The sequence below is a fragment of the Gigantopelta aegis genome, chromosome 4, assembly GCF_016097555.1.
Source record: "Gigantopelta aegis isolate Gae_Host chromosome 4, Gae_host_genome, whole genome shotgun sequence".
Lineage (NCBI taxonomy): Eukaryota > Metazoa > Mollusca > Gastropoda > Neomphalida > Peltospiridae > Gigantopelta > Gigantopelta aegis.
In genome coordinates this window covers 3,338,995-3,366,430 of record NC_054702.1, presented here as the reverse complement: position 1 = coordinate 3,366,430, position 27,436 = coordinate 3,338,995, and the positions used below count along the sequence as shown (strand labels likewise).

At 33.2% G+C, this 27,436-nt stretch overlaps 1 protein-coding gene across 4 annotated transcripts in view; it reads right to left on the bottom strand.

Moving 5' to 3' along the window:
* LOC121372495 (four and a half LIM domains protein 2-like) overlaps window positions 1–27,436 on the bottom strand; it is a 148,123-nt gene that overhangs the window by 104,992 nt on the left and 15,695 nt on the right. Inside the window, exon 1 of one of the 4 annotated variants that reach the window (XM_041498839.1) lies at window positions 24,173–24,379. The exons of the other annotated variants lie outside the window; for them this stretch is intronic. Coding sequence (XP_041354773.1) covers window positions 24,173–24,259 — 87 coding nt within the window. The 5' untranslated portion in view covers window positions 24,260–24,379. Of the gene's footprint in view, window positions 1–24,172; window positions 24,380–27,436 lie in introns of those variants that run through there. 4 annotated transcript variants of the gene reach the window in all.

Genomic DNA, 27,436 nt, shown 5'->3' with positions numbered 1-27,436 from the left:
TCCAGCCAGTGCTCCACAACTGCTGTAACAAAGACTGTGGTATGTACTATCCTGTCTGTGGGATGGTGCATATAAAAGATTCCTTGTTGCTAATCAAAAAGAGTAGCCCATGAAGTGGCAACAGCAGGTTTCCTCTCTCTATATCTGTGTGGTTCTTAACCATATGTCTGACACCATATAACCATAAATAAAATGTGTTGAGTGTGTCATTAAATAAACCATTTCCTTCCTTCAAACAAGTGCTCCATATACAGGATCTCTAGTATGTGCCCTCCTGTGTGCATATTTAGTAAAAGTATTCATTGCAGCTAATCAAATAGAAATAGACTATAATGTATTTGTTTATCCATACCGGTAACTATAATATGTGAAATTTGTGACTCCAAAAATCTTAATACATTGGCTTGCCAGAGACAAATGTAACACGAAAGCTCAAATGACGTATTATTTTGGTAGTTTAGAAAATAGAAATTTTTGAAAACTTTGTTTTGTTTAACAACACCACTAGAGCACATTGATTAATTAATCATTGGCTATTGGATGTCAAACATTTGGTAATTCTGACACAGTCATCACAGGAAACCTATTCCATTTTTCCTAATGCAGCAAGGAATCTTTTATATACAATTTCCCACAGACAGGAAAGCACATACCACAGCCTTTCACCAGTTGTGGTGCACTGGTTGGAACGAGTAAAACCCCAATCAATTGAATGGATCCATCAAGGTGGTTTGATCCTGTGATGCTAGCACCTCAAGCGAGCAATCAGCCAACTGAGCTAAATCCTGCCCTAAAAGATAGTGAAGACTACCGGTACTTGTTTTCGTGAATGTCAGTCTTGTTCACAATTAAATCCTTGATATGTTTGTCCATCATGTTTGTTTTGCCTCTTACAGTTGTCTCATTACCAGCTGACAACTTTCTAAACCTGACACACACATAACCAAGTAAAAACTATGACTGTGAAAAACATCGAGTTTTGAGGGAATTCCAATTTTCTGAGGGTCCGGTTTTGAAGGAGTTTACCAGGTAACTGTCTATTATGTAATGGAGAATATACCAGAGGGTGTAGATTCGTGAAAAATAAATCACGAGCCCCATAGTGGTGAGTTCATTACTTTTCATGAATTTACACTTTTGAATGCATTCTCCAACTTAATCCATTATTCATTAAAACAAATGACATGTTTGGTAAATGTTATCTTTTTTAATGAAAATATTGGTTAAAATGACAGCGAATATTTACAAAACTATAACACAAAATCATAGGATCGTTTCGGTCAGGAAATTCTCAGCAGTGGATGGGTGGGTGACATTTCTGTTTTAGTTTCCGACAAACTTGGCCGTGTTTCACCAGAATATATTACCATCACTAGTATCAGGTTTATATGGCTTAAATTACACATTTATTTGATGATGCAGATGTCTGGCCTAGTAGGCTAAAATGTTGTACTTGTTTACAATGAATAGCTTCTGTCAGTTATGATTTCGAATCCCAGACCTGAATGCATAAAAAGTTCAAATTGCATTGTTTGGCAGGTGTTGATTCTTGAAAAATAGTATGATGTCACAGGTATGGATTAAACATTGGCAGAAATGTTTAGGATTTTAAATTTGTACACGAGAGTCAAAAATAAAATTTGAAATGTTTCAAAGTAATATATGTTGCATATATTTAAATTCAAACAATTCTTTAACTTTTATATAATGTAAACATCTTTACATTATATAATTTAAATATTTTTGCATCAAAACAGTCTCTATCTAGACAGGGGCGAGACGTAGCCCATTGGTAAAGCGCTCACTTGATATGCAGTCAGTTTGGGATCAATCCCCATCAGTGGGCCCATTGGGCTATTTCTCACTCCAGCCAGTGCACCATGATTGGTACATCAAAGGCCATGGTATGTGCTATCCTGTCTATGGGATGGTGCATATAAAAGATCCCTTGCTGCTAATCGAAAAGAGTAGCCCATGAAGTGGTGACAGTGGGTTTCCTCTCTCAATATCTGTGTGGTCTTTAACCATATGTCTGATGCCATATAACCGTCAATAAAACGTGTTGAGTGTGTCGTTAAATAAAACATTTCCTTCTTCTTCTTCTTCTATCTAGGCAATGCTATATTTTAAAATGATTTCAACATTTACAATTTAATATTCCAATAACATGTTAATTAAAGAAGTATAGTTAAGCATATTTTAATTACTTTTACAAGATATAGAAATAAATTAATGTTTTCTAAGACATTTCCAATTTGTTATATTACGGAATTTAAAATAAAAATGACAAAATAATTGATACATCTACGTTACAAGATGCATCTTTCATTAAATCAACAAATAATGTGTTAACAAGGATACCAACAGTTCACCAACTTCTTAACCATATGTTTACAGAACATTTTAGATAAGGAAGCCAATAAAACAGACAAATCCCCCTCAACAAAAAAAAAGGATTGCAAAGAATTCATGGAACAAGTATTCCTATTGATTTCTCAGTTTGTTTCCACTAAAAACATGTCAAGAAAAATGGATTTTCCTTCAACAAATTCAGTTACTAGATGGTCAATCAACCCGCTCTTTTGCCATTTAAGATCTGACGTTATGTAAGCAGGAAAGTTTCAATACTTCACTAGGATATCTCCAAATCGATCAATGAAGAAAAAAAACACTCTTTATTTACTGGATGTCTCTAGAACAGAAAAGGAAAGGAATATTTCATAGTAAAGTTTGTTTTGTTTAACAACACCACTAGAGCATATTGATTAATTATTCATCAGCTATTGGATGTCAAACATTTGTTGGTAATTCTGACAAGTAGTCTTCAGAGGAAACCCGCTACATTTGTCCATTAGCAGAAAGGGTCTTTTATATGTACTTTCCCAGACAGAACAGCACTTAACACAGCCTTTGATATACCATTCATGAGGCACTGGTTAGAAGGGAAAGTATTTTTAGAGAAGGAAGCATATTGTTTTTCAATGACTATTCACTGTTTAAACCATTGTTATTTGGACACCTGAGAAAGAAAGAGGAAATCTTCCACTGCTACATGATACTCTTACTAAAAACACAGCACTTTTCCATCGGCGGGATAGTACATACTATGGCTTTTGATGTACTAGTCATGAGGTACTATTTGGGATGGGGTAAAACCCAAGTCCATCGAGGGTGATCGATCCTACAACCCATCACAAGTCAGGTGAATGCTTTACAACTGAGCTACATGTAGAACAGAATCCATGAGAAAACAAATAAATCTCCTAATCTACAAACAGTTTCTGCAAAGTCATTTTAAAAACTCAGCATATAATAATTATTTTGGCAATTATCAACTGCATATATCTAAAACATCCGACGCCATATAACCATGAATGAAATGTGTTGAGTGTGTCGTTAAATAAATAAAATAAAACATATCTGAAACTGTTTCCATAATAAAAACCAACAGAGCTCCTTACATAATCTACACCAGAATGAAAAATAGACATAAAAGATGCAATATGCAAACATCATATTGCAAAATCACAAACCACGTAATTCCTTCTCAACACAAGTTCTTTCTGGAATGACCAAAATGACATATATTACATCCTAAAACAAACACCACTGAAAACCGCAGAACACATCCACTGTCAAGAATAGTCCAGCAACTTTATTTCACCTACTGTTCAGTTTACAGAGCTCTGAAAAGGGTACGTACATACCTTGCACACCTGGAGGGTTAAACACACTGTGACAACTGATTACAAATGAAAAGCAAGGGACCGTTAGCACTAAAAGAATGTGTATTTTGTGGTCACTACAGATTATCACTGGAGTCTTGCTAGGCTAGCCAGTTAGGCTTCCGAGTGAGTTTATTGTAAAATACGAGAGAAATCTGTCAGAAATGGCCTGATGAATAACAATGACTTGCTAGGTGACTGCTGTGCAAGCCAGCAGTTTGACTACGTCAGCATAATTCACGTACAACAGATTGCATTAAGAATATTGCAAATATATAACTATTTCACGACCATGTCTATTGATTGGCCCAAGTTTTATGGCTTACTTATGGTCTGTTCGCCTTGCTTTCATCTGGTCATAAAAAAACAGATACCCCAAAAAAACCTTATACACACAAAAAAAATAATAATAAAAAATTGAATGAAGAAGAATAATATTAAAGTGTTTAAATGATCAACAATAAAGTTGTGATTTAGTTTGGCAGATGTTCTGCTACATGACCTTTTGCAAAGTGTATTAATAGAGTTTGGTGTGTCTGAGATATGGTTTCACAGAAAATATGTTAAGAATATTGCAAATATGTAACAATTTTGATTTTCACTTCTACTGACTCATGCACTACTGTCTGGTTATTATTAAAAAAAGAAGGAAGAAAAAAAAAATGCTTAAGATTTGAAAGTGTTTAAATGATCAAAAATAAAACTGATTTAGTGGGGGAGATATTTACAGATATTTTATTGCATGATCTTTGAGAAAGTGTTATTGTCTATTGATTGTCCCAAGTTATTACTAACGTATGGTTTTGTCCTCCTTAATTTTATCTTGTCACAAAAAACAACCATAAAAAACAAAACAAAAACCCCACAAAAAAACCCCACAAAACCCCCCATAAAAAAACCCAACCCCAATAAAACAAAGAAACAACAGAGCAGGATAATTTAATAAAGCATTTTTAATGATCAATAATAAAATTGTGATTTATTACTAGTTTAGCAGACATCCATGGATATTTAACTGCACAACCTTATACCAAAATGTGTTAATATATTTTGGTGAGATAATATTGTTTCACAGAATATGTATTAAGAATATTGCAAATATGTAACAATTTCCTGATCACCTTTATTGATTGTCCCAAGTTTCACAACTACCTGGTCATTAAAAAAACCCCGTAATAAGTAATAAAATAAAATAAAAAACAGAACAAGATTTGAAAGTGCTTCGATGATCAGCAATAAAATTGTGATTTAGTTCAGCAGACCACTACAGATGTTCTACCGCATGACCTTTCACGAAGTGTTATCGGTTGATTTTAGTGTGTCCAATATTGTTTCACAGAATATGATCACCGCAACAGACAGTTAATTAGTGGAGGTTTCTGAAGAAATTCAGCTAAAGGCCGCAGAGTATGGTACTGGCTAGTGGTTTCAAACAGATGCCAACTGTTTAAGTCTGGTGTTAACATCAGGTATCTTAAAATTAATACGTTTCTGTCATGCTTGATAAAGTCCAGAGTTTTTAATTAAAGATCCCTGCTAGTTGGTAAAGATTTCTCTATTTATATCTGCTTCAGCCACCTCTCATTACTTGTTTTAGGCAAATATATTTTCATTGTCTCAAACTTCATTATATGATATACCCAAGGAACAGGAAATTGGGATTCAGTCAAAAAGTCTTACGGTAGAAAGTTAGGAAGGAAGGAAATGTTTTATTTAACGATGTACTCAACACATTTTATTTACAGTTATATGGTGTCGGACATATGGTGAAGGACCACACAGATATTGAGGGAGGAAACCCGCTGTCGTAACTTCATGGGCTGCTCTTTTCGATTAGCAGCAAGGGATCTTTTATATGCACCGTCCCACAGACAGAATAGCACATACCACTGCCTTTGATGTACCAGTTATGATGCACTGGCTAGAGCGTAAAAAGTTAAGAGGCCATTTCCTGCTATAATGCTGACTGAAATAATGTCTTACCTATAATGTATGTGTTTGTTTTTTCCATTTTTGGTGGAGAACTTTTACATTAATTTCATATAACAGACTTGTCAGTGTTACTGGCATGTTCCTCTAGTGCCCAGGCATGATATGCTCACTCTTCATGGACATCAGATATCGTCACTGTTTGGATCTGGTGCCCAGGCACGATATGCTCACTCTTCATGAACATCACATATTGTCCCTATTTGGATCTGGTGCCCAGGCACGATATGCTCACTCTTCGTGAACATCAGATATCGTCAATGTTTGGATCTGGTGCCCAGGCACGATATGCTCACTCTTCATGAACATCAGATATCGTCACTGTTTGGATCTGGTGCCCAGGCACGATATGCTCACTCTTCATAAACATCAGATATCGTCACTGTTTGGACAGTGATTTGTGGATTTCCATTTCTTGCCCACTGGACAGAGTTATCCAGCTTTGGCACAGTGCTAGAAAAATCTGTCTGACCGTAGGACTAGATAAATCTGTCTAACCCGAGGGCTAGACGATTTCTACATATGCCTGACATCATAACTCGTGTTTTACAACGATTGACATCATAACTCATGGTTTTAAAAATTATGTGTGCCATTTCACATTGTATCATTGTTTTAAAAATATTTAAACAAATTAATATTTTCAACTTTATATTTATTATCAAGTTGTTGCATTTTTATGTTGTTGCATAAGTTGGACTATATTTTTCAGCGTATGATTAAATGAGTTTCATTGTTTGTAGGTGAAATGTTTAAGAATCGTTTCAACAATAAACAAACCGTACGTATCTTACAAAATTAATGTTTTGTTACTATAATTAAATGGGCAAGAAAAAGAATCAATCACCATTGTGAGGTATAGATAAGGCAATTCCAACCCAATAAACCTCGGCCCTCACAAAAACATTTTGTCCCTCGGGTTGGAATTGCCGTATCTATACCTCACAACAGTGATAGATTCTATTAGTCTAAATGTCTATAGAGCACTGTCTATAACCAGTTTTGGGATTAGCATTCCTCCGACAAAGTGAGCAAGAGTTTCCAAGTGTTCTTGCAAAGTAATATATATTGATGGAAAGAAATAATGGAACACATGGTATTTTAGATCAAATTTAATTCATTACTAGTGTAGTTATATCTGTGTAAAATACAAAGATATAATGTGGCACTGACTGTCACTAATATGGGGATGAATATTAGTACCATAATGAGCTTTATTATTAACATGGTTCAACAAAACTGAGTCAATAATAATCATACAAAGCACACATGTAATGATATAATTTTAGGAAGCGACTTCATAACATGTCTTCCCCAGTCCATGCTGACTGTGCATGTGAAATATTCAGTCATTTCGTCATCTCCTTCTAGTTGTGGATGAAACATTTTGAGACAGTCCTTGATAACAATACCAATATGGATAATAAAGAAATTATTACACTTGCTTTTGAGTCATACTGATTTGACAAAACTTGTGTCAGGATTCATGTATTACCCTCGCTCTCACTCAGGCAATACAAAAATCCCGACACTCGTTTTGTAAAATCAGTATGACACACACACTTGTGTAATAATCTCTATGTCTAACACTGTGTACAAGAGTTCTGGTTGCAGTCAATATTTGCTGTCATTACTTGTGTGTTCCCTTATTTCTTTCCATCAGTATATTTCTTAACTACAAAGATATTTACAATATGGAATCATGATTCAAAATGAAATAAAGTTGTATGGTTTATTTTTTGGTTGAATATTATTATTTTCTTTAACTTTACTGATAATAAAAGTGTGTATCTCATACTAAACTAACTGGTCCTAACCAATAGGCCCCTGAACCGTTACACATTATTTTTTCCCACATATATATAGACAGAAGTTTAAAAAGCAGAAACATTGCCCCGAAAGCTAACTGATAACTATTTGTATTAACTTGACCTCTGTTATTGTAAGATTAAAACTCAAACTTGTGTAAACTTAATCTGCACATAAATGGCATGTAGTAGGCACGAGTCCAGGGCCCTGTTCTTCAAAGTTATCTCAGCACTAAGATCACCGTAATGGTTTCAGATAGCTATGCATTTAAGGTGATCTTAGCATTAAAACTGCTTTGTAAAACGATGCCCAGAACAACAAAACAGTTCAAGTTTGTTTTGTTTAATTACACCACTAGCGCACATTGATTTATTAATCACTGGCTATTGGATGTCAAACATTTGGTAATATAGACGTAGTCTTAGAAATGAAACCTGCTACATTTTTCCATTTGTAGCAAGGGATCTTTTATATGCACCATCCCACAGACAGGGTAGTACATACCAGTTGTGGTACACTGAAATAGCCCAATGGGTCCACCGACGGGGATCGATCCCAAACCGACTGCGCATCAAGCGAATGCTTTTACTACTGGACTAGATCCCGCCCCTCAACAGAAGAGTGTACCAGGTTTGGAAACAAGATGTCAACTCCTATTTACTACTGTAAAACAAACACTGCAGATATCCATTAATATTATATATTATCAGCTTAACTGTTGTTAAGACTGAAACAAGATGTCAACTCCTATTTACTACTGTAAAACAAACACTGCAGATATCCATTATTATTATATATTATCAGCTTAACTGTTGTTAAGACTGAAACAAGATGTCAACTCCTATTTACTACTGTAAAACAAACACTGCAGATATCCATTAATATTATATATTATCAGCTTAACTGTTGTTAAGACTGAAACAAGATGTCAACTCCTATTTACTACTGTAAAACAAACACTGCAGATATCCATTAATATTATATATTATCAGCTTAACTGTTGTTAAGACTGAAACAAGATGTCAACTCCTATTTACTACTGTAAAACAAACACTGCAGATATATCCATTATTATTATATATTATCAGCTTAACTGTTGTTAAGACTGAAACAAGATGTCAACTCCTATTTACTACTGTAAAACAAACACTGCAGATATCCATTAATATTATATATTATCAGCTTAACTGTTGTTAAGACTGAAACAAGATGTCAACTCCTATTTACTACTGTAAAACAAACACTGCAGATATCCATTATTATTATATATTATCAGCTTAACTGTTGTTAAGACTGAAACAAGATGTCAACTCCTATTTACTACTGTAAAACAAACACTGCAGATATCCATTATTATTATATATTATCAGCTTAACTGTTGTTAAGACTGAAACAAGATGTCAACTCCTATTTACTACTGTAAAACAAACACTGCAGATATCCATTAATATTATATATTATCAGCTTAACTGTTGTTAAGACTGAAACAAGATGTCAACTCCTATTTACTACTGTAAAACAAACACTGCAGATATCCATTAATATTATATATTATCAGCTTAACTGTTGTTAAGACTGAAACAAGATGTCAACTCCTATTTACTACTGTAAAACAAACACTGCAGATATCCATTAATATTATATATTATCAGCTTAACTGTTGTTAAGACTGAAACAAGATGTCAACTCCTATTTACTACTGTAAAACAAACACTGCAGATATCCATTAATATTATATATTATCAGCTTAACTGTTGTTAAGACTGAAACAAGATGTCAACTCCTATTTACTACTGTAAAACAAACACTGCAGATATCCATTAATATTATATATTATCAGCTTAACTGTTGTTAAGACTGAAACAAGATGTCAACTCCTATTTACTACTGTAAAACAAACACTGCAGATATCCATTAATATTATATATTATCAGCTTAACTGTTGTTAAGACTGAAACAAGATGTCAACTCCTATTTACTACTGTAAAACAAACACTGCAGATATCCATTAATATTATATATTATCAGCTTAACTGTTGTTAAGACTGAAACAAGATGTCAACTCCTATTTACTACTGTAAAACAAACACTGCAGATATCCATTATTATTATATATTATCAGCTTAACTGTTGTTAAGACTGAAACAAGATGTCAACTCCTATTTACTACTGTAAAACAAACACTGCAGATATCCATTAATATTATATATTATCAGCTTAACTGTTGTTAAGACTGAAACAAGATGTCAACTCCTATTTACTACTGTAAAACAAACACTGCAGATATCCATTAATATTATATATTATCAGCTTAACTGTTGTTAAGACTGAAACAAGATGTCAACTCCTATTTACTACTGTAAAACAAACACTGCAGATATCCATTAATATTATATATTATCAGCTTAACTGTTGTTAAGACTGAAACAAGATGTCAACTCCTATTTACTACTGTAAAACAAACACTGCAGATATCCATTAATATTATATATTATCAGCTTAACTGTTGTTAAGACTGAAACAAGATGTCAACTCCTATTTACTACTGTAAAACAAACACTGCAGATATCCATTAATATTATATATTATCAGCTTAACTGTTGTTAAGACTGAAACAAGATGTCAACTCCTATTTACTACTGTAAAACAAACACTGCAGATATCCATTAATATTATATATTATCAGCTTAACTGTTGTTAAGACTGAAACAAGATGTCAACTCCTATTTACTACTGTAAAACAAACACTGCAGATATCCATTAATATTATATATTATCAGCTTAACTGTTGTTAAGACTGAAACAAGATGTCAACTCCTATTTACTACTGTAAAACAAACACTGCAGATATCCATTAATATTATATATTATCAGCTTAACTGTTGTTAAGACTGAAACAAGATGTCAACTCCTATTTACTACTGTAAAACAAACACTGCAGATATCCATTAATATTATATATTATCAGCTTAACTGTTGTTAAGACTGAAACAAGATGTCAACTCCTATTTACTACTGTAAAACAAACACTGCAGATATCCATTATTATTATATATTATCAGCTTAACTGTTGTTAAGACTGAAACAAGATGTCAACTCCTATTTACTACTGTAAAACAAACACTGCAGATATCCATTATTATTATATATTATCAGCTTAACTGTTGTTAAGACTGAAACAAGATGTCAACTCCTATTTACTACTGTAAAACAAACACTGCAGATATCCATTATTATTATATATTATCAGCTTAACTGTTGTTAAGACTGAAACAAGATGTCAACTCCTATTTACTACTGTAAAACAAACACTGCAGATATCCATTATTATTATATATTATCAGCTTAACTGTTGTTAAGACTGAAACAAGATGTCAACTCCTATTTACTACTGTAAAACAAACACTGCAGATATCCATTATTATTATATATTATCAGCTTAACTGTTGTTAAGACTGAAACAAGATGTCAACTCCTATTTACTACTGTAAAACAAACACTGCAGATATCCATTAATATTATATATTATCAGCTTAACTGTTGTTAAGACTGAAACAAGATGTCAACTCCTATTTACTACTGTAAAACAAACACTGCAGATATCCATTATTATTATATATTATCAGCTTAACTGTTGTTAAGACTGAAACAAGATGTCAACTCCTATTTACTACTGTAAAACAAACACTGCAGATATCCATTAATATTATATATTATCAGCTTAACTGTTGTTAAGACTGAAACAAGATGTCAACTCCTATTTACTACTGTAAAACAAACACTGCAGATATCCATTAATATTATATATTATCAGCTTAACTGTTGTTAAGACTGAAACAAGATGTCAACTCCTATTTACTACTGTAAAACAAACACTGCAGATATCCATTATTATTATATATTATCAGCTTAACTGTTGTTAAGACTGAAACAAGATGTCAACTCCTATTTACTACTGTAAAACAAACACTGCAGATATCCATTAATATTATATATTATCAGCTTAACTGTTGTTAAGACTGAAACAAGATGTCAACTCCTATTTACTACTGTAAAACAAACACTGCAGATATCCATTAATATTATATATTATCAGCTTAACTGTTGTTAAGACTGAAACAAGATGTCAACTCCTATTTACTACTGTAAAACAAACACTGCAGATATCCATTATTATTATATATTATCAGCTTAACTGTTGTTAAGACTGAAACAAGATGTCAACTCCTATTTACTACTGTAAAACAAACACTGCAGATATCCATTATTATTATATATTATCAGCTTAACTGTTGTTAAGACTGAAACAAGATGTCAACTCCTATTTACTACTGTAAAACAAACACTGCAGATATCCATTAATATTATATATTATCAGCTTAACTGTTGTTAAGACTGAAACAAGATGTCAACTCCTATTTACTACTGTAAAACAAACACTGCAGATATCCATTAATATTATATATTATCAGCTTAACTGTTGTTAAGACTGAAACAAGATGTCAACTCCTATTTACTACTGTAAAACAAACACTGCAGATATCCATTAATATTATATATTATCAGCTTAACTGTTGTTAAGACTGAAACAAGATGTCAACTCCTATTTACTACTGTAAAACAAACACTGCAGATATCCATTAATATTATATATTATCAGCTTAACTGTTGTTAAGACTGAAACAAGATGTCAACTCCTATTTACTACTGTAAAACAAACACTGCAGATATACCCATTATTATTATATATTATCAGCTTAACTGTTGTTAAGACTGAAACAAGATGTCAACTCCTATTTACTACTGTAAAACAAACACTGCAGATATCCATTATTATTATATATTATCAGCTTAACTGTTGTTAAGACTGAAACAAGATGTCAACTCCTATTTACTACTGTAAAACAAACACTGCAGATATCCATTATTATTATATATTATCAGCTTAACTGTTGTTAAGACTGAAACAAGATGTCAACTCCTATTTACTACTGTAAAACAAACACTGCAGATATCCATTATTATTATATATTATCAGCTTAACTGTTGTTAAGACTGAAACAAGATGTCAACTCCTATTTACTACTGTAAAACAAACACTGCAGATATCCATTATTATTATATATTATCAGCTTAACTGTTGTTAAGACTGAAACAAGATGTCAACTCCTATTTACTACTGTAAAACAAACACTGCAGATATCCATTAATATTATATATTATCAGCTTAACTGTTGTTAAGACTGAAACAAGATGTCAACTCCTATTTACTACTGTAAAACAAACACTGCAGATATCCATTAATATTATATATTATCAGCTTAACTGTTGTTAAGACTGAAACAAGATGTCAACTCCTATTTACTACTGTAAAACAAACACTGCAGATATCCATTATTATTATATATTATCAGCTTAACTGTTGTTAAGACTGAAACAAGATGTCAACTCCTATTTACTACTGTAAAACAAACACTGCAGATATCCATTATTATTATATATTATCAGCTTAACTGTTGTTAAGACTGAAACAAGATGTCAACTCCTATTTACTACTGTAAAACAAACACTGCAGATATCCATTAATATTATATATTATCAGCTTAACTGTTGTTAAGACTGAAACAAGATGTCAACTCCTATTTACTACTGTAAAACAAACACTGCAGATATCCATTATTATTATATATTATCAGCTTAACTGTTGTTAAGACTGAAACAAGATGTCAACTCCTATTTACTACTGTAAAACAAACACTGCAGATATCCATTAATATTATATATTATCAGCTTAACTGTTGTTAAGACTGAAACAAGATGTCAACTCCTATTTACTACTGTAAAACAAACACTGCAGATATCCATTAATATTATATATTATCAGCTTAACTGTTGTTAAGACTGAAACAAGATGTCAACTCCTATTTACTACTGTAAAACAAACACTGCAGATATCCATTATTATTATATATTATCAGCTTAACTGTTGTTAAGACTGAAACAAGATGTCAACTCCTATTTACTACTGTAAAACAAACACTGCAGATATCCATTATTATTATATATTATCAGCTTAACTGTTGTTAAGACTGAAACAAGATGTCAACTCCTATTTACTACTGTAAAACAAACACTGCAGATATCCATTAATATTATATATTATCAGCTTAACTGTTGTTAAGACTGAAACAAGATGTCAACTCCTATTTACTACTGAAAAACAAACACTGCACTCCATTATTATTAAATCAACACTGTTAAGAGAGATGTATCCTATTTACCACTTCGGGAACGAAAACAAACACTGCAATACCATTATTATATATATTATCAGCTTAACTGTTGTTAAGACTGAAACAAGATGTCAACTCCTATTTACTACTGTAAAACAAACACTGCAGATATCCATTATTATTATATATTATCAGCTTAACTGTTGTTAAGACTGAAACAAACTGAAGACTGAAACAGATGTCAACTCCTATTTACTACTGTAAAACAAACACTGCAGATATCCATTATTATTATATATTATCAGCTTAACTGTTGTTAAGACTGAAACAAGATGTCAACTCCTATTTACTACTGTAAAACAAACACTGCAGCCCCATACCCTGCCCGAGCTGGCAGCAGCCTTGCATATCCATTACGTCATATTATCTGGTTGCTTCATGGGCTTAACGGTGTTAAGTTGTCAACACACGCGGATGTCACACTCCTATTTACTACTGTAAAACAAACACTGCAGTGTGTCCATTATTACTATATATTATCAGCTTAACTGTTGTTAAGACTGAAACAAGATGTCAACATTCTATTTACTACTGTAAAACAAACACTGCAGATATCCATTATTATTAAGATATTATCAGCTTAACTGTTGTTAAGACTGAAACAAGATGTCAACTCCTATTTACTACTGTAAAACAAACACTGCAGATATCCATTAATATTATATATTATCAGCTTAACTGTTGTTAAGACTGAAACAAGATGTCAACTCCTATTTACTACTGTAAAACAAACACTGCAGATATCCATTATTATTATATATTATCAGCTTAACTGTTGTTAAGACTGAAACAAGATGTCAACTCCTATTTACTACTGTAAAACAAACACTGCAGATATCCATTATTATTATATATTATCAGCTTAACTGTTGTTAAGACTGAAACAAGATGTCAACTCCTATTTACTACTGTAAAACAAACACTGCAGATATCCATTATTATTATATATTATCAGCTTAACTGTTGTTAAGACTGAAACAAGATGTCAACTCCTATTTACTACTGTAAAACAAACACTGCAGATATCCATTAATATTATATATTATCAGCTTAACTGTTGTTAAGACTGAAACAAGATGTCAACTCCTATTTACTACTGTAAAACAAACACTGCAGATATCCATTAATATTATATATTATCAGCTTAACTGTTGTTAAGACTGAAACAAGATGTCAACTCCTATTTACTACTGTAAAACAAACACTGCAGATATCCATTAATATTATATATTATCAGCTTAACTGTTGTTAAGACTGAAACAAGATGTCAACTCCTATTTACTACTGTAAAACAAACACTGCAGATATCCATTATTATTATATATTATCAGCTTAACTGTTGTTAAGACTGAAACAAGATGTCAACTCCTATTTACTACTGTAAAACAAACACTGCAGATATCCATTATTATTATATATTATCAGCTTAACTGTTGTTAAGACTGAAACAAGATGTCAACTCCTATTTACTACTGTAAAACAAACACTGCAGATATCCATTAATATTATATATTATCAGCTTAACTGTTGTTAAGACTGAAACAAGATGTCAACTCCTATTTACTACTGTAAAACAAACACTGCAGATATCCATTAATATTATATATTATCAGCTTAACTGTTGTTAAGACTGAAACAAGATGTCAACTCCTATTTACTACTGTAAAACAAACACTGCAGATATCCATTAATATTATATATTATCAGCTTAACTGTTGTTAAGACTGAAACAAGATGTCAACTCCTATTTACTACTGTAAAACAAACACTGCAGATATCCATTATTATTATATATTATCAGCTTAACTGTTGTTAAGACTGAAACAAGATGTCAACTCCTATTTACTACTGTAAAACAAACACTGCAGATATCCATTATTATTATATATTATCAGCTTAACTGTTGTTAAGACTGAAACAAGATGTCAACTCCTATTTACTACTGTAAAACAAACACTGCAGATATCCATTAATATTATATATTATCAGCTTAACTGTTGTTAAGACTGAAACAAGATGTCAACTCCTATTTACTACTGTAAAACAAACACTGCAGATATCCATTAATATTATATATTATCAGCTTAACTGTTGTTAAGACTGAAACAAGATGTCAACTCCTATTTACTACTGTAAAACAAACACTGCAGATATCCATTAATATTATATATTATCAGCTTAACTGTTGTTAAGACTGAAACAAGATGTCAACTCCTATTTACTACTGTAAAACAAACACTGCAGATATATCCATTAATATTATATATTATCAGCTTAACTGTTGTTAAGACTGAAACAAGATGTCAACTCCTATTTACTACTGTAAAACAAACACTGCAGATATCCATTAATATTATATATTATCAGCTTAACTGTTGTTAAGACTGAAACAAGATGTCAACTCCTATTTACTACTGTAAAACAAACACTGCAGATATCCATTAATATTATATATTATCAGCTTAACTGTTGTTAAGACTGAAACAAGATGTCAACTCCTATTTACTACTGTAAAACAAACACTGCAGATATCCATTAATATTATATATTATCAGCTTAACTGTTGTTAAGACTGAAACAAGATGTCAACTCCTATTTACTACTGTAAAACAAACACTGCAGATATCCATTAATATTATATATTATCAGCTTAACTGTTGTTAAGACTGAAACAAGATGTCAACTCCTATTTACTACTGTAAAACAAACACTGCAGATATCCATTAATATTATATATTATCAGCTTAACTGTTGTTAAGACTGAAACAAGATGTCAACTCCTATTTACTACTGTAAAACAAACACTGCAGATATCCATTATTATTATATATTATCAGCTTAACTGTTGTTAAGACTGAAACAAGATGTCAACTCCTATTTACTACTGTAAAACAAACACTGCAGATATCCATTATTATTATATATTATCAGCTTAACTGTTGTTAAGACTGAAACAAGATGTCAACTCCTATTTACTACTGTAAAACAAACACTGCAGATATCCATTATTATTATATATTATCAGCTTAACTGTTGTTAAGACTGAAACAAGATGTCAACTCCTATTTACTACTGTAAAACAAACACTGCAGATATCCATTATTATTATATATTATCAGCTTAACTGTTGTTAAGACTGAAACAAGATGTCAACTCCTATTTACTACTGTAAAACAAACACTGCAGATATCCATTATTATTATATATTATCAGCTTAACTGTTGTTAAGACTGAAACAAGATGTCAACTCCTATTTACTACTGTAAAACAAACACTGCAGATATCCATTATTATTATATATTATCAGCTTAACTGTTGTTAAGACTGAAACAAGATGTCAACTCCTATTTACTACTGTAAAACAAACACTGCAGATATCCATTATTATTATATATTATCAGCTTAACTGTTGTTAAGACTGAAACAAGATGTCAACTCCTATTTACTACTGTAAAACAAACACTGCAGATATCCATTATTATTATATATTATCAGCTTAACTGTTGTTAAGACTGAAACAAGATGTCAACTCCTATTTACTACTGTAAAACAAACACTGCAGATATCCATTATTATTATATATTATCAGCTTAACTGTTGTTAAGACTGAAACAAGATGTCAACTCCTATTTACTACTGTAAAACAAACACTGCAGATATCCATTAATATTATATATTATCAGCTTAACTGTTGTTAAGACTGAAACAAGATGTCAACTCCTATTTACTACTGTAAAACAAACACTGCAGATATCCATTAATATTATATATTATCAGCTTAACTGTTGTTAAGACTGAAACAAGATGTCAACTCCTATTTACTACTGTAAAACAAACACTGCAGATATCCATTAATATTATATATTATCAGCTTAACTGTTGTTAAGACTGAAACAAGATGTCAACTCCTATTTACTACTGTAAAACAAACACTGCAGATATCCATTAATATTATATATTATCAGCTTAACTGTTGTTAAGACTGAAACAAGATGTCAACTCCTATTTACTACTGTAAAACAAACACTGCAGATATCCATTAATATTATATATTATCAGCTTAACTGTTGTTAAGACTGAAACAAGATGTCAACTCCTATTTACTACTGTAAAACAAACACTGCAGATATCCATTAATATTATATATTATCAGCTTAACTGTTGTTAAGACTGAAACAAGATGTCAACTCCTATTTACTACTGTAAAACAAACACTGCAGATATCCATTATTATTATATATTATCAGCTTAACTGTTGTTAAGACTGAAACAAGATGTCAACTCCTATTTACTACTGTAAAACAAACACTGCAGATATCCATTATTATTATATATTATCAGCTTAACTGTTGTTAAGACTGAAACAAGATGTCAACTCCTATTTACTACTGTAAAACAAACACTGCAGATATCCATTATTATTATATATTATCAGCTTAACTGTTGTTAAGACTGAAACAAGATGTCAACTCCTATTTACTACTGTAAAACAAACACTGCAGATATCCATTAATATTATATATTATCAGCTTAACTGTTGTTAAGACTGAAACAAGATGTCAACTCCTATTTACTACTGTAAAACAAACACTGCAGATATCCATTATTATTATATATTATCAGCTTAACTGTTGTTAAGACTGAAACAAGATGTCAACTCCTATTTACTACTGTAAAACAAACACTGCAGATATCCATTATTATTATATATTATCAGCTTAACTGTTGTTAAGACTGAAACAAGATGTCAACTCCTATTTACTACTGTAAAACAAACACTGCAGATATCCATTAATATTATATATTATCAGCTTAACTGTTGTTAAGACTGAAACATGATGTCAACTCCTATTTACTACTGTAAAACAAACACTGCAGATGTCCATTAATATTATATATTATCAGCTTAACTGTTGTTAAGACTGAAACAAGATGTCAACTCCTATTTACTACTGTAAAACAAACACTGCAGATATATCCATTAATATTATATATTATCAGCTTAACTGTTGTTAAGACTGAAACAAGATGTCAACTCCTATTTACTACTGTAAAACAAACACTGCAGATATCCATTAATATTATATATTATCAGCTTAACTGTTGCTAAGACTGAAACAAGATGTCAACTCCTATTTACTACTGTAAAACAAACACTGCAGATATCCATTAATATTATATATTATCAGCTTAACTGTTGTTAAGACTGTAACAAGAGGCCCACAAGACCTGAATCACTCACAATGACCTGGTATTAAACTAACTACAGTCAAACCTGTCTTAAGTGGTCACACAAGGGAGTAGATAAAAGTGGCCGCTTAAGACAGGTGGCCACTGATTACAGGTTGCAACATATAGTCTTTAAAACATGTTGTTATTTCTTGTTTTAACGTCTGTACTGCTAATTAATGGATGTGTGCTTCACAGTTTACTATAAATAAACTTTTGACATGTCGCCTCCTTCTGGAAAAACTGCAACTGGAATGTATTAAATTAACCATTCTCAACAAGTTTGTTTTCTCTTTCCATTTAATTATTTAATTTGTACTTCATGCGGTGTGTTGTCATAGTAAGTGAATCTACAAATGTCAAGCGTAGCCTGCCCAGAGGCAATTAGATGCTTTCCATAGTCATATTTTCTTACCATAAACATTTACTGTGGCCAATTTGAGTGGCTGCTGGCTGCGTTAGACAGGTGACCGCTTATTACAGGTGCATTTACGTTATAAATTGTTTCGGAGGGGAAAAAGTGGCCGCTTAAGGCAAGTGATCATTGAATACAGGTAGCCGCTAGGACAGGTTTGACTATATATCTCTGAAGTGTTAACCATAGCAATTTAATGATATATCACATATGGTCGTTTGATGCCATTAACATAAAAAATGAACAAATGAAGATGTGCATTCTTATGTATTATCTCAATGGGTGTAAACCACTTGCACCGACCAGTGATCCATAACTGGTTCAACAAAGGCCATGGTTTGTGCTATCCTGCCTGTGGGAAGCACAAATAAAAAATCCCTTGCTGCTAATCGGAAAGAGTAGCCCATGTTGTGGCGACAGCGGGTTTCCTCTCAAAATCTGTGTGGTCCTTAACCATATGTCTGATGCCATATAACCGTAAATAAAATGTGTTGAGGGTGTCGTTAAATAAAACATTTCTTTCTTTCTTATGTATTATAACCCAAACCAATAAATTATCCACTTTTATTACAACATGTAATTTGTGAATTCTAATTTCACCTATGACATACTTATAGTCCATCGTATCCTTCTACAAAAATGTTTTTTGTAAATAATTTTAGCTTTGTTTGAAGTAATAAGTAAAGTAAAATTGTTTTGGAAATAACAAAAAAAAAACCTAACTATTTCTATGTGTAATTTATAAAACAATTGGCTCAGAAATAAATAACTTATATAAAAAAAGATGTTCCCCGTGGGAAGGACTATAGGGAATAAATGAAAATGTATACTGGTGATGGCCAAGAACATAAAAGAATAATTTGTACCTGGTTTGGTTGAAATTTTGTGGTGGAACAAGTCAGAAATCTCTCAACCAATCAGCAGCCATTTCAGATTTCAAATTGTCATGAAAAATAACAACAGTTCGTGAGACCCATGACTGTGTAATGTTTGAAATTTCTCAGTGAAAAAAAATACATGAATATTTTCCCCATTAGAACTGTATTAAAAGTAATAATATTCAACATGCACTGGGTGATGTCTTTCATGGGTGATGCGTAATAAGTAGGTCAGTGATCTAATTATGATACACAGCAAGCTGTCATTTCTCCGGCTGAGATTCCATAGATGCTTAGTTTATATGCAGTTCATAATGCATAACCCACAAAAAAAACTTTCTATGCAAACAGGTCAAGTGGATTCTATAGAATCATATTCTAGAATCTACGTTCTGTACGAGATAGATTCATGTGCGTTCAGTATTAGGGCTTTAAAAGTTTGTTTTGTTCAACAACACCTTTGGAGCACATAGATTGATTAATCATCAGCTACTGGATGTCACAGCTGCACACCATCATTCATTACTCAATGCAGAACTTTCAATACAATTTCTATGTCAGACAGAATACATACAATAGGGTCTCTACGAGTACTCGGGTACTCGGACACGAGCCAAGCCTAGCAAGACGCACGTCCATTCACAAGACTTGAATACCTGTGCAAGGAAGAGCACTCTCATTTAATTTTATTTTTTTACATCACTTTGCCATATGCTTGCCATCGGTTACATTATAGGGCTATGAGATATGGAGGGAAAAGAAAAGTTGACTGTGTGGAATGCAATTTAATGGCATTATTTGGCATCCATGTTCTGCACTGGAATCAAGATGCATAATGCTATTTTACCTTATTCCTTAGTCTTATTATCATCTAGTATCAATGTCAGGTACTCTGATTTGGGTCAAGTTTGACCCTTGAGTACTTAAGTCCAATATTTTGGACTCATGGAGGCCCTATATACAACAATATCAACAATATCGAGAGGGTCATGTGACCAATAGTTTTAAGGAGGTCTCTTCCTTGACAACTACCTTGCAAAAAAAGCTATATAGGTCGACCATCAACATTTTCAGTCAGCATCCCTGCCACATGTTGCTGCTTTATAAGTGGCAGTATACTACCTGCATACAAATGTAGTTGTTATGCAACCAAACTTCAAACCAAAGAGTTATTTATTATTATGAGGAACTATTTCCTAAAGTGGTCTATATTAAGCAGCTACAACAAGTAAGACACTACAAATGGTGGTGTGGTGCGTCAAACATTTGATAACTCGAACACATCATCAGAGGAAGCCAGTATTAGGCCTGTATATATTCCATCATAGCTGTGTATATTCCATCATAGCTGTGTATATTCCATCATAGCTGTATATATTCCATCATAGCTGGATATATTCCATCATAGCTGTGTATATTCCATCATAGCTGTGTATATTCCATCATAGCTGGATATATTCCATCATAGCTGGATATATTCCATTGAGCTGTCCTGTGCAAGTTTGGGTTTTCTAAGCTTGTCTTTGGAGTGGCATTTGTCCTACAGGCAGTGCAGGATGAATGAAACATCGTGTTATGGATATCCAAGGGAGTGGCAGTCCTTCTAAGGATGAGCACCTATAGTGGATTATGGAAGCAATCATGACTTTGCCTAAAATATTCTTTCTACTCTGCCTTGTGCAGAGATACAATTTTGTAATTTAGATTTATGGCATAAGGCACCAAGACCTCTCACCATTTACCTCCAAACTAAGCTGGATGATCTTGCAACACATTCGTTTCAACTTGATGCCCATGCATGTATCCAATGCTTAAGGTCCTTGGCACAGATCTTGGTTACCTGAGGTCTAATTCACTAAACTGTTGCAATTTTGCAATCTCGCAGTGCAATGCAAAAAGACTTACAAGGATGATTCAGTGTTGCAAATTGCGGTAATGCCATAGTCATATACCTCAATGCCCTCAAAATTAAACATAGTCTCATGGCCAAGTGGCTGTGCCTTGTTTTGGTCCACTGGTCATCATACTCAAACATGACTCCTGAAAGTTGTTTTGTTACGAAAACATTAAACTGTTTTCACTTCTTTATTTTGAAGAAGGCCAGTGGTAAAATGCTCGCTTGATGCGCGGTCAGTTTGGGATCGATCCCTGTCAGTAGGCCTGTTGGGCTATTTCTCGTTTCAGCCAGTGCACCACGACTGATATATCAAAGGCCATGGTATGTGCTATCCTGTCTGTGGGATGGTGCATATAAAAGATCCCTTGTGTCAAAATTACCATACATGTATGTTTGACATCCAATAGCCGATGATCAATAAATGAATGTGCTCTAGTGGTGTCGTTAAACAAAACAAACAAACTCCTTTATTTTGAAAGAGTGCTGTTGTGTTATTAATACACTTGTTACACTAATTTGCCAAATCCGAGACCTGAATTAGGCCCCAGGGACGACTGTCTAGAACAAGTGGTAACAGTAGTTTGTGAGAGACCTAAATTAGGCTCCAGGGATGACTGTCTAGAACAAGTGGTAACACTGGTTAGTGAGAAAGAAATCAGTGTAGTGGTCTTATACCTTCCCATCCGAGCTGTTAAAAATCATTCAGGTATGGAGCTGGTACTGGGATGTGAACCCAGTACCTACCAACATCAATGCCAATAACAACTATTCCATAATACATAATTCAAAATCAATTATGAAGTTTCAATAATTGTCTGGGAAACATAGTCACATATATATTCTTTATCAATAGTAGATAACAAACAAGTAATTTGAGATATGTAACAAAAATACATTTTATCAGACATCAGAACATTTGTTAACTATTTGTCAGCTGTCATTGGTATGAATGTAAAATAAGCTGTTAACAGAAAAAAACCCCACATGAATCTGACACCTTCCTATTGCAGAGGTCTGCTGCTTAGATCATCAATGAATGTTTTTAAACTTGACCAGCCTCGGTGGCGTCATGGTCAGGCCATCGGTCTACAGGCTGGTAGGGTATGGGTTTGGATCCCAGTCGAGGCATGGGATTTTTAATCCAGATACCGACTCCAAACCCTGAGTGAGTGCTCCGCAAGGCTCAATGGGTAGGTGTAAACCACTTGCACCGACCAGTGATCCATAACTGGTTCAACAAAGGCCATGGTTTGTGCTATCCTGCCTGTGGGAAGCCCAAATAAAAGATCCCTTGCTACCTGTCGTAAAAGAGTAGCCTATGTGGCGACAGCGGGTTTCCTCTAAAAAAAAATAGTGTCAGTATGACCATATGTGTGACGTCCAATAGCTGATGATAAAATAAAAAATCAATGTGCTCTAGTGCATCGTTAAATAAAACAAACTTTTTTGTTTTTAAACTTTGTAACACACCTTTCTTACCTATATTTCCACTCAGTAAACACATTATAATCCAAAGATTAATAAATACATGCATATGTATGTATATAACTTTTGCTGGCAATAGACAGCAGTTAGTTTTTAAAACTTATATAGCAATTAAAAAAGGCCATAGACACACTATACATGTAATTATTATTGAAATAAATTGAAAATGAAAGGCATGCATGGAAGAAGTAAAGAAGTTTAAAAAATAATAATAAAGAAAGAAAAGATATTGTAACAAAAAAAGAAAGGGAGGGAGATAAGAAAAAAGAAGGAAAAGAATTTAGTAAAACAAACAAAAAGTAAAGACATGAAATAAAAACAAGTGCAAGAAAAAAAGAAAAAAAAAGTAAAATGCAATACCTTTTTAATCAACTTTGTAACAACAGGGTTTTTTTCACTATAACATTCTAATTATTCACAATAAACATTGATATGGTACATGAAAATCCTACCTTTTCCTTTCTAAAGTATGTATCAGCCGTCCATGTGACTTTCCTCCGGGGTTTGACCGGTCTTCCAGCCATTGCCACAAAAGTCATCAAACAATTGTCTCAGTGCCGTCCTCAGACCAACTATAACATTATCTACTGGACTCCACGAGGCTAATTTTACCTCAGAAGTTAAGAAATAAGCTGAAACCACTCCCTACATGAAATGGTTCTGGTCTGCTCTCTGCTTTCAGTGACTGCCAGAGATAGGATCCGCTGGGACCAGATTCTCTAAGCATTGTAGCAAAAATCAGCAATTATTCTGCTTTTATATGGATGTTTTTTACATCTGCAAGTTGGAGATGATTGATAAGTGAGGTGAAAATGTTGAATATTGGTTGGCTGTACACAGATATCTGTGTGGGGAAAAAAATCAATTGAGGGATTACTACGAGTTCGCATGGACATAGGGAAATCTTACAGGAGCAAGGCTTGCAATTAATGAAATGTATTTGTATTTGTCATTAACATACAACTCTGTTTGCATTGGATCATTTAGCACTACTTTTTGTCTGCCATATCTGTCAATTCCTAAATTTAGTGTTATTCCTAAAATAAATTTGAATTAAAAAAGAAAAGAAAAGGACTATTGTCAGAAAGTCAAACATGCTAGCAGTCACCAGCATTATACAGCCATACCGTATGCTTGAGGCTATCTTACTTTTCTCTGGGTCCTTCAGATACCGATCATTGAACTTTGACCTTGTTAGGGGTGCATTTCATTTTTAAAGGTCATGCAGAAGTTTAGCTTTTTGACGGTTGACTTTTAAATGTTTGTCATAAAGCAAAAATCATTTATCTATTCAAGACCTTCAAAAAAGTATTTTTTCTAACTGTTAGTAAATAAATGTATATAATGTTTAATATCAGTTTAATATACTTGTGCAATACAATAAAAAATAATTCTTTTATCAGTTTTTGTATTTGTCCCCATGGCTCCAAGGAAAGTTCAAGGGCATTTGGAACTTGGTTAGAAATTCTCTAAATGATTTAACCTCTTGTCAAGGATAGTTTTCATATTTGGTGTTTAACAGTGCTGTGATACTGCAGTGCTGTGATAGTGATAACTAATTTAATTAAAGGCCAATGGACTTTTGTTAATTATTTGCTTGTGTCATATTATTTTAACAAGTTTTGATCACATATGACTTTTAAACATTATTTCAGTAAAATCTGACCATGGTACATGCAAACATTTTACACCTGGTGGGTTTTCCTGTATTTATGAAAACTACCGAAATGCGTGTTTGGCTAGAATTTGGTACATGTTCATTCATAACAATACTTGTTACTTTGTTCACTTTAAAAGGTTATTTAAATTATTAAGTTTAAAATCCATAGATGAGAATGCCCCATTCCAAAAAATCCTGAAAATTACAAGTTGGCAAGGTGATTAGGATGTTGCGGTCACGAAGAAGAAGCTTCATTCTGTCAACCCAGTCCTGAGAGTGGCAGTCCTACTATAGGTGGTGCAGGAAGGATGAAGTAGTCTTGTGCCGTGCCTGCATATTTGATGCAATCATTTATTTTAACCCTTTAGTGCCCAAGTACTCAAAATAAGAAGAAATGTTTTATTTAACAACGCACTCAACACATTTTATTTACGGTTACATGGCGACATATGATTAAGGACCAAACAGAATTTGAGAGGAAACCCGCTGTCACCACTATATGGGCTTCTCTTTCCGATTAGCAGCAAGGGATCTTTTATTTGCACTTCCCACAGGCAGGATAGCACAAACCATGGCCTTTGTTGAACCAGTTATGGATCACTGGTCGGTGCAAGTGCGGAGCCTTGCGGAGCACTCACTTAGGGTTTGGAGTCGGTATCTGGATTAAAAATCTCATGCCTTGACTGGGATCCGAACCCATTACCTACCAGCTTGTAGACCAATGGCCTAACCACGACACCACCGAGGCGGTCCAAGTACTCAAAATAAATACCAAAAATTATCACATTGATTCAACTTACTTGTGTTATTGTGAATTTTTATAAATTTTAATGAAAATGTAGCATATATGCTACATGTTATTAATCTTGTGAAATACATTATTATAGCATATATCTGAATCAAAATTAAACATTAAGAGTCCAAGACCAAGGCGAAATAATTTTTGTCTCAGAAACTTGATAGAAAATAAGTTGCCTTCGTGCCCCTTTTTTTTAAAGGAAAAGTTTACCTTCATGCCCCTCCAACTTGCCTTGGTGCCCTAATTTTTCTTATTAAACCAAAGACAACACTTGCCATCCTCCCAAAAAATGAAATTTGACCGCTGGGTGTGTGGTATTGGTCAAAAGTAATACTTCCTACCGACGTTTTTAAAAACGTCCCAGCAGGTATATATGGGCTGATGTATGTTTTCAATACCCAGTTACTACACAACACCATGTAATACTTCCTAGCCACGTTTTTAAAAGCGTCCCAGCAGGTATATATGGGCTGATGTATGTTTTCAATACTAAGTTACTACAACACCATGTAATACTTCCTAGCCACGTTTTTAAAAACGTCCCAGCAGGTATATATGGGCTGATGTATGTTTTCAATACCCAAGTTACTACACAACACCATGTAATACTTCCTAGCCACGTTTTTAAAAGCGTCCCAGCAGGTATATATGGGCTGATGTATGTTTTCAATACCCAGTTACTACACAACACCATGTAATACTTCCTACCGACGTTTTTAAAAGCGTCCCAGCAGGTATATATGGGCTGATGTATGTTTTCAATACCCAGTTACTACACAACACCATGTAATACTTCCTAGCCACATTTTTAAAAACGTCCCAGCAGGTATATATGGGCTGATGTATGTTTTCAATACCAAGTTACTACAACAACATGTAATACTTCTTACCGACGTTTTTAAAAGCGTCCCAGTAGGTATATATGGGCTGATGTATGTTTTCAATACCCAGTTACTACACAACACCATGTAATACTTCCTACCGACATTTTTGAAAGCGTCCCAGCAGGTATATATGGGCTGATGTATGTTTTCAATACCAAGTTACTACACAACACCATGTAATACTTCCTACCGACGTTTTTAAAAGCGTCCCAGTAGGTATATATGGGCTGATGTATGTTTTCAATACCCAGTTACTACACAACACCATGTAATACTTCCTAGCCACATTTTTAAAAACGTCCTAGCAGGTATATATGGGCTGATGTATGTTTTCAATACCCAGTTACTACACAACACCATGTAATACTTCCTA